The sequence below is a fragment of the Aplysia californica genome, unplaced genomic scaffold (assembly GCF_000002075.1).
Source record: "Aplysia californica isolate F4 #8 unplaced genomic scaffold, AplCal3.0 scaffold00008, whole genome shotgun sequence".
NCBI classification, from domain to species: Eukaryota; Metazoa; Mollusca; class Gastropoda; order Aplysiida; family Aplysiidae; genus Aplysia; species Aplysia californica.
The window spans coordinates 2235846-2245348 of record NW_004797278.1 but is presented as its reverse complement, the minus strand read 5'-3'; the positions used below and the strand labels follow the sequence as shown (position 1 = coordinate 2245348).

The 9503-nt window shown below is 41.1% G+C and overlaps 2 protein-coding genes across 2 annotated transcripts in view; both read right to left on the bottom strand.

Annotated features, from left to right (window-relative positions):
* Positions 1–4475: 4475 nt before the first annotated feature.
* Positions 4476–9031, bottom strand: LOC101857455 (adipocyte plasma membrane-associated protein; the record flags this gene model as incomplete). The annotated part of the gene is given in 4 exon segments (XM_013082338.2): positions 4476–5843; positions 6973–7073; positions 8036–8121; positions 8897–9031. Coding segments are annotated over 4 exon segments (559 nt in total), but the record flags the coding sequence as incomplete, so codon positions are not given.
* Positions 9032–9064: 33 nt separating this feature from the next.
* LOC106011747 overlaps positions 9065–9503 on the bottom strand; it is an 18739-nt gene continuing 18300 nt past the window's right edge. Inside the window, exon 5 of the mRNA XM_013082447.2 lies at positions 9065–9069. Within this exon, the coding sequence (XP_012937901.1) occupies positions 9065–9069 (5 nt within the window). The remainder of the gene's footprint in view (positions 9070–9503) is intronic.

Below are 9503 nucleotides of genomic sequence, written 5' to 3'. Positions count from 1 at the left end.
AAACAGGACAACAATTCTTTGCTGTTCTCCATTTCATACCTCTTCAACTGTCACCTCCTCCGTCCCCGCCTCGTGCGTTTTCGTTTCACGCTGCCCAGCACTGCCCACGCAGCAGTTTTCAAAGCAACAATACACAGTGGTATCTTCTACTTCCTCCAATCCCCATCCTTCAAGAGTCAGCGGAAATATTAGGTTCACTTCCTTCATGTCTTCAAAGGGCGCCCAGCGGTTCACTTCCTTCATGTCTTCAAATGGCGCCCAGCGTAACTGACATCATTTTACTTCTATAAATGTATTTATTGCTGGTATTTATTGTGTAAGCTGAGAGCTCCGTCCGCAATTTACTCCTCTCCCAGCATTCTCTATAGTTTCATCCCATTAGTTAAATAGTACTTTGGTAATTAATCATGTTGGGAGGGGAGGTGTTCTTTAAAAGCCCCCCCCCCCCCAACCCCACACCCTCTCGAGTCAGCATCTTTTCATGGGATGAACTTATATAGCCATTGACATAGATCTACAATGGAAGAGAAGCGATCCTTCCGAATGAGAAACAACAACCACGAGCATCTATGTTTGAATATATAGCTTTACGCGTTGTTTATTTTGGTGTATTACCTGCCTTCTAGTTTTCTTTACTTTCTTCCTATTTACCATCGAACCATGCACGTTGAAGGAACAACATTATGAACCCAGCTCGGTGTTTTCTTTTTTCTCGTGTCGGTTCTTTGAGTGTTAATGATCACTCTAACCTGAAGCTTAACCTGCTTTCATTACGTGTGTTATGAAGTCATGGCCATTATATCCATTCAGCGTAGTCCTCCCCAAGTTTTAAACATAATTAGGAAAATAGTTATCAAAGATTTGGCTCATAATTGTTGTTCTAATCAGACCATTTGTGAATGACTTTCCAAACTTTGCTTCTGCGATTCCTATACATGACGCTGATCTTAATTCTGTGGTATTTTCTTCTATCTTTTTTTTTCTCTCGACCAGTCCTTTCGGTGACTTCTTATTTAATTGTAAATTGACTAAAGAACCAATGGCCACACTCACAACAGTTAAGGGCTGTGTTTCCCTAGTATAAAAAGATGAGCCGCCAATTCTCTTTGTCTCTTCATTCATACTATAAATGGAAGTGTCAATGGTCATTGTGTGCATCATATTCATACTACGCAACTACAATTGAGCTTGGATCTCTACAGAGTCGGCCAGTTGTTCAGATGTAGCCTGCAAAGCTCAAAATGTTGATAGTTTAAAAAAACAAAAAACAATTTCTTAACTTGTGGCGTAGGTTGCATGTGCTCGAGAAATATTTTACCGAATTTCATATTCTAAATGTCGAAAAAGTAAGAAAGCATAACATGATAAAGGTACAGTTTTTAAAAGAATGAAAGCGTTTCCTTCTCTCCTGATCTGTTTAATCTTTATGGGCATTTGAACATCATACCAACGATGGTTATGCCTCTTATTGCTATAATAATACTACTTGATCACAAGCATTTGAGTCAGCAAAATGCCGCTGACTACTTTGGTGCCTCTTACTAAAAAAAAGTATCCTCTCCGTGTCGAGAGGGGAGAATTTTTATCGAGCATCTTGGGCTTCTTGCTGGGATGTTGTATAGGCTTAGAGCTTATCTCCTTATGCGCGACGCGACGTAACGTCGCGTCTGGTCTTTGCCGCTCTAAAATCAGTCAAGTAAGACTATAACGTAACCGTCTCCTTACACGCGACGCGACGTTTAGTCGCGCGCGACTGTCGCGTCTGGTCGGTCCACACTCCAAGTAGCGATCGAGGGTCTCGTCGCGTGCGACAGACTGGGGTTGTGGCAGGTTTGACAAATATCTAGCCAAGGAGTGCCGGTCGACACGTCGTGTGTGGTGAGCGTTTGTGTTTGTGTGTGTGTGTGTGTGTGTGCTTGTGTGTGTGTGTGTGTGTGTGTGTGTGTGTGTGTGTGTGTGTGTGTGTGTGTGTGTGTGTGTGTGTATGTGTGTGTGTGTGTCGGTGAAAGCAAGGCTCAGGGCTATGAGCGAAAAATAACTTGCTACTGTCTCTCTGTTGTGTACTGCCAGTCGCGCACGGGATTTACCAGTCGAGCGCGACGTAACGTCGCGTCGCGCATAAGGAGACACTTTTGTTGCTTCTGTCGCACGCGACTGAAAATTTGCGCGCGACTTAGTCGCGCATAAGGATGCACGCACACCTCGAGACTGATCGCGAGCGACTGTCGCGCGCGACGTAACGTCACGTCGCGCATAATGATACATTAACTTATTCTCAGTCCCAGTGGACCTTGACAGGCAAGATCAGAAGCCCGCTTCCTATATGGTCTAAATTGTGTAGATAGGGGCATAAAAACACTAACATCTTTTTAAAAAGTATTTGAACCGATTATTTTCCGATATATGGACTTCTCCTCTACAAGCTACTGATTAATTTTAAGTGTTTTAGCTATCTCCGTTTAGTTTCCCAAAATCCGGCTAAAACATGTTCATGGGTGCCTTAATCTTGATCTGAACTAATGGAAACACAAATGATGTGAATGTATTAGTTCACTATCTGACTCGAATCACTCTCTCGCAGCCATGACCCGTGAGAATGTTATTTGTTAAACTTAATAGACTACCACAGATAATATGTCTTGAATTGTCTGCAATAGTTCAGGTTTGGCTCTGTTTTAACACCTTATTATTGATATTAAAAAACTTGAACTTTTGTCATTTTGCACGATACTTTCTGGAAATCGAGGGATGATCCCACTAGTAGTACATCTCTCCTTTGTCTCAAACCTATGTTTGCTTGTTTGTTTGTTTGTTCGTTCGTTTGTTTGTTTTTATCATTGTTCTTTACACCGTCTAGCAACTTGGGGTCTTCATCATCCAGGGCCAGATTTGCGACAGAAGTCGGCGATCATGGTTTTCCATTCATTTCTTTGCTCGGATGCTCTAAAAAAAGCTACGTTTCCCTGATTTTCTCTGTTACCCATTTGATTGGGTTCCCTAAGTATGTTGTTCTGGGCCTAGTCCTGCCTCGCCTGCCCTTAATTTTGCCAGTGAGAGCTAGATGTTCAAGACCCTTATGTCTATTCAAGTGTCCCAAAAGCTGCATTTGTCGTTTCCTGATTGTTTTTAACATTGAGCGTCCCACGTGGGCTATCCTTTATTAAGAAGGGCAATTTGGTCGTGGTAAATCAAATAAGCCATAGTTTTGACACTGATTTTGTCCGTTCTTGTTGACTTATGTTATGTATGTAGGTCTCCTGCTGCTCAGTTCAACTTGATACAAAATAAATGCTCTTCACTTGGAATAAATAACCATGGGGAGCTACTAATATTTCTTATTGATCATGTCTTTGTTTTCTATTTTCCTGTTCTCGTCTATGTTATCCCTTTCCTCTCCATTCTTTGCGTATATTTAGTTTTTGGGTTCACATCTTGTGCAACTACATCACCCCATCCAACTCACACAAATGCGTTTGCAGGTTGGCCACCTACACGCACACGCACGCACGCACGCACGCACACGCACACACACACACACACACACACACACACACACACACACACACACACACACACACAAGCATTTGTTTCTTTGTTTCTTTTTCTTTGTCCTATTCATTTCTTTTTTAAAAAGTTTTACCCCCCCCTCCCCGCGTCCACACTCCTTTCTTTTCGAATCAAAACACACTCTCTCCACGTGATTTCAGTCACCTTGTAGAGTTCATCGCCTGAAAGTTGGCGAACTTAAGGTTCATCCTTACCTACACCGCTGCAAATTAAATAGAGGACAGTTTGTCCTTCGTGCATGCACCCCTCCGTCACGCTGACAGACACACGTCGACTTTAATGCCAAACTGACGAGCAGAGCCTACACGCCAATTCATAATTCATACAATGTCAAGGCAGACCTGGCAACGTTTCCGTGGAGCTAAGCAGGACTAAGAGTTACGGCACCCTCCTGTCACGACCTTGCGAAGTCTCTCGGGAGAGGTCTTGAGCCTTTAGTATGGGAGGGGCCTGTTAGTACCTCCTTTCTCTGTGAAGTTCATTCAAGGAAGGTAGAGTCTAAATGCTGTATGAGGATCAGCTAAAAGAACACTTACCCTTAACCCCCCCCCTCCCGCCCTTCTCTCTGGTTTCGATGTTTAAGCGAGAGAATGTACCCCTTCCCTCCCCCTTCCCCGAGCCCCCTCCCCCACCCAAACGAAAAAAACAACAACAACAGAAATGGTGTTTCTGCGCAGAAACAATTATTACCTTCATAGTTTACTTTAAGAAAGAGTTTTATGGCACTTTCCACACACACACACACACAGGTCATATAAGTGCAGAAGACAAGAGATGCTTTTAGAGAGTGACATACAAAGAAAAAGGAGGAAAGACAAGAATGATAGATGTTATAGGAAAGAAGTACAAAACCACACCAGAGACTGACTGGTATTTGGCTAATGAGAGAACAAATGAAACCCTTCGCAGACTCAAATGACTTTTTTTTAATTTTGAGAATTCTATTTTTCCACCCAAAAAAAAGCAGTTGAAGATGTGCGGTATTCGGATAAACAAGATGAAAACTGACAAAGATGCAGGAAAAAGAGAAAAGGCAACAGCGAAAAAAATATTTATTTTGTGAATGGAAACGAAAGGAATTGGGGGTGGGGGCATACATGAAAGGAGGTGGGGATAGAGACTGGGTTGCTGTCTTCTCTTTTCTAATGCACGCTAGAACATTTTATTTTGTTGTAATATTTGAAGAATTGTGCAACTGACTGCCGGAAGTACGTTCAAGCATTTTCGAAAATCCTTTACCCGAGAAGGAAGGATAGCCAAAGCCGACATCCAACTAGCGACCAATTAATACAAGCAAAAAACACAAATCAACGATACGAACTTCTGCAAGCGAGGTCGCACCGTTGAGGTGAACAATGACTAGCTTTTAAATAGGACACCCATTTAGGACACCTCAAAACCGTCGGACGATTTGTCTACAGGAGAGAACAAATAATGAAAATTGTGACAGTCGGTGCAAAGGCAAAGTAAATGTCTTAACCAATATCTGGGTAATAATATAAATCGAAAGCCACGCTTCCAAAAGATTGAGAAAACCTAAGTGAAAGGAACAACATTCTATTACTCCGATCACACCCTAGCCTTAGGGGCCTACCAGGTGGGCAAAGGTATGGTCTACATGAAGGAATGCGAGGGGGAAACCGAATAACGAAACAGATTCGGCTGTGCTCAGAAAATGCAAAAGCAAACGTTTAAAACACAAAATCTGTTCCTTGTTTTATCTAGTTACTTTTTTCACTTTGTGGCATTAGAATTTTTTTCATTGCCATAATATCATCAGAATGTATTATTATTATATGGAATATTGTTTGGAGAAAATACAGGTAAGTATTTGTAGATCTAGTCTTCCATCTATTTCAATTGTCGTTGTCGATGCTGCTGGTTTTGTTTTGGTAGTGGTGATGGTGGTAGTTTAATTATGTTTTTGAGCTTGTCTTTTCCATTTTTCTTTGTTGACTAGCGTCTTGGAAAAAATCGTCAATGTTTTCACACCACCGAGACTTAGATCTATATAACTTTTTTTTTCTTCAGCCAATATGTTAGCTTCGAGACTTATGTTTCAGGTTCACGGTATGTACTGCATCGGCGCCAAAAAAAGAAGATGTGTACAAAACACCATTGACATGTTGTGCCTCAGTGACAGCTCCCAGTGGGTTAGTGTTCGAGTCCTGCAGCACACGCCCTATTGTTCCACTGGCAGTCACTTCAGCCACCATAGCCTCGTTGGTGAAGCCGTGCTCTTGTCTTAGGGTCTCGATCATGTCCATGCTGACGAACTAGGTATGAGACGACAAAAATACATTTCGAAAAAGTTAAAGGCAACGACAATAATCAAAGTATACGGATGCAGGAGTGTACTTGATCAAATCATATATACATATATATATATATATATATATATATATATATATATATATATATATATATATATATATATATATATATATATATATATATATATAATTTGTTTGCCGCAATGTGTGTACGGGTATATTGGAACAGGGTGAAGGTGGTATGAACGTAGCCGTAATAAGGGTAGAGACTAATGTGGTAACAGATACGGTTTCCTTCCTATGTCGTTGATACTGTCAATCGTAATTACTGAAAATGGGAGGTCGGGGAGGTCAATTGGAATGCATACCTCGAGGAAACAGAGGAGGGGGGGGGGGAGTACATAATATTAAACATGTACACACACACACACACACATATATATATATATATATATATATATATACACGTGTGTGTGTGTGTGTGCGTGTGTATGTGTGTTTATGTGTGTGTGTATGTGTGTGTGTGTGTAAGTGTGTGTGTGTGTAAGTGTGTGTGTGTGTGTGTGTGTGTGTGTGTAAGTGTATGTGTGTGTGTGTGTGTGTGTGTGTGTGTGTGTGTGTGTGTGTGTGTGTGTGTGTGTGTGTGTGTGTTAATAACAAATAATCCCACTACAATCGATAATTGGTAAATAATCTTTCCATCCACATTCCATCCTGTCGCAGACAGTTAAGCACTTTCGTAGGGTTGTTGTTATTTTTGTTTGATTTTGGTTTGGTTTGTTTTCTGCCATGTGGGTGGTTGGCGTGTGCTCTGGTGTGGTTTGCTCCTTCTTTCCTATCAAACATCTATCGTCCTTATCTCCCCTTCTTCTTTTTTATGTTTGTTACTCTCTTGTAACACCTCTAATCTTCAGGCGCTCACATGACCTTATGCACTTGCGAGTGCTGTAAAACCTCTACTAAAACTAAACTAAACTTTTCTGCCATGGCAAAACAATATGTTTCTGAAACTGCCTTTTCAAATGTAAATTACCGTCAGAAGACGGCAAGTCTAATTCAGCAAGAACCCAAAATACCCTCCCCTGTTTGAGCTCCAGTAAAAGTAGAAACAAAAGCAGTTACAGCCACGTACTTTAGCAGCGTAGCGTCGGTTTGACGGAGACTTCGCCAAATTCTCGAACATGTTTGGTCGTTCCACACTCCTAGGGGATGACATGGCCAGCCAGTAAGAATCTGAGAATTGCACACAATGCAACGCAGACGTGATCTATCTCAAGCGACATTTTACCATGATTCAATTACACTACAAGTATTCTAATCTTACGATTACAGTTTGTACCCGGCCTTGATTTCAGTTACATGAAATTCATAGAAGAGATAAAAACTGTGACATAAAGACATGCTGTTAGCTTACAGAATAAATATTTATTGTTAAACTGAATATTTAGATCCTCATCATTCTGAGACCAAAATGGACATGTTCAAAGCCATTTGACTGTTTCTATTGTACAAACAGGAGGAAGAGAGTTCGATGCATTGTAGGAAATTTTCAAGTAGGCCTAGATCTATATCTTTACGAATTCAAACTTACTCCAACATTGGATTTCAACAACAACAAAGATCAAATTTCAGATGCACTGTATGATACGTGCAACTTTGTTTCCATTAACAAACAGCAGGAATGTCAGAAAGAGAGAGACCGTAGGGGAAGGGGTGAGAGAGAAAGAGGTATGAAAAATGTTTTTTTTAAAAGAGAGAGAGAGAGAGAGAGAGAGAGAGAGAGAGAGAGAGAGAGAGAGAGAGAGAGAAACAGACAGACAGACAGACAGACAGACAGACAGACAGACAGACAGACAGACAGACAGACAGACAGACAGACAAAGAGAGAGGATGGGGGGTGAGGTGCGGGGGGGAGGGGGTCACTTTGAAGTCATGTGAAGCAAAGTGTCACCCTGAAACCCACACATTTAGAGATCTTATTATGCTACATAGCAATGAAATACCGTCCAAGAAAGACGTATATTTATTGATAACAACGCCTTGGACTGTTAAGGACAGACCTTGGAGCTTTTTTTCCACCAGAGAGAGCTCAAAGGCAAAAGCACACTCTAAATGGAGCGCATGCCTAACAAAACCGTTGCTAGTTTTAAAGTTAGGGCGGAGGAGCGTGCTGAACTCATCCTATATGTTTTTACCTGAACTTTCGCTGTAGCGTATGCCAAGTGGCATTCCCGGAAGACCTTCTGTCCACACAGAAACATTGCGTGTCTTCAGATCGTACCTGTATGGCATACATTTATAATTTGAACCAAAAAAAACGGGCTGAAAATGGGCACGGGATTATACATCATCATTCAAGCAACATGCACAAACTTTGTAAACACATGTACATTGTGAAAAGCCACGGTCAATTTTTGTGGCACAGAATCTGACGTTCTTGGAGCTAGGCACCCCTTTTAACAACTACAGGAAAAACATAATGAAAACTAAAATAATATGAATATAAGGCAAGTATGGACATGCCGTTTCCGAGTTAAGAAATCAATTAATCGCTCACTCATCCAATCCACTAAATAAGTGACAAAAGTACTTCAGGGGGCAAATTTAACTTTTTAAAGTATTCCCCCCCCCCCCCACCTCCTTTCCTGCATCTATGTCACATGCGTGATCGATCATAAGGAGGTAGTTTTGGAGTAGATTCATTATATATATAATGAATAATATTCATTAGTGGAATACGGTTCTCCTCGCAACAGTGTGAATACAGTCACAAGGGTGAACTCTGAAGCAGTGCTTGTCAATCATTTTAAAGTCCGCACCCACTTTTGACACCTTCAAAGAGGCTAATATTTTCGAAGCGCCCACCAACGTGCATTTCTAAGCGAAACATGAGGCTAATGCCAATCACTACCTGGGCGATCGCCATGGCCCACCAAAGTACCAAATTGCTTGCCAGGTTGGCAAGAACTGCTTATATACTATGAAGCATACAAAACTTTGTATTAAGGTGCCAAAAGACCTGTTTGGTAAAGAAAGTGAGACCATAATATTTTCACCTGTAGATGGCATGCAGAAGTGGCGAAGTAATGAGAACTCCTGTCTTATCCTTGCTTAGTTGAACACCAAAGGGGTAGGCTAGCTGGTCGGCCAACTGTAACGTTACCTTAGTTTTAGGATCGTACATGAGCAGTCTGTGGAAATAGATATTTGAGGGTGAATTGGTATCATACTGAACAAAGGAGTGATCATGACTCTGGTTTGAATCCCCAACAGCTGTTCTTAAATTTCGGTTGTTTTGAAGAATTTCCCACAACTTAACAAGGTCTTTTGTATGGTGTGGAGTTCACAGTAAGGGGTGTCGTGTCACAGTCTTGAAATTGTTGTTATACCTGTACAATTAACATACTTTTTATATTCTTTATGTTGGTATCTCAGATTTTTACTTTATTCTTCCCCATTCTGTCACTAACCTTGTGGGTGTTTTACTAAATGTTATTTCGGTTGACGGTTGTTTTGAAAATGGTGGCGATAGTCGCATTGTTTCTGTATATCTGTTAAATTGCTGTTTATTCTGGGTTTCTAATGCTGAACTTTGATCAATGTTATTTGTGAGAAAATGGAGACAGACAGACAGAGAGAGAGAGAGAGAGAGAGAGAGAGAGA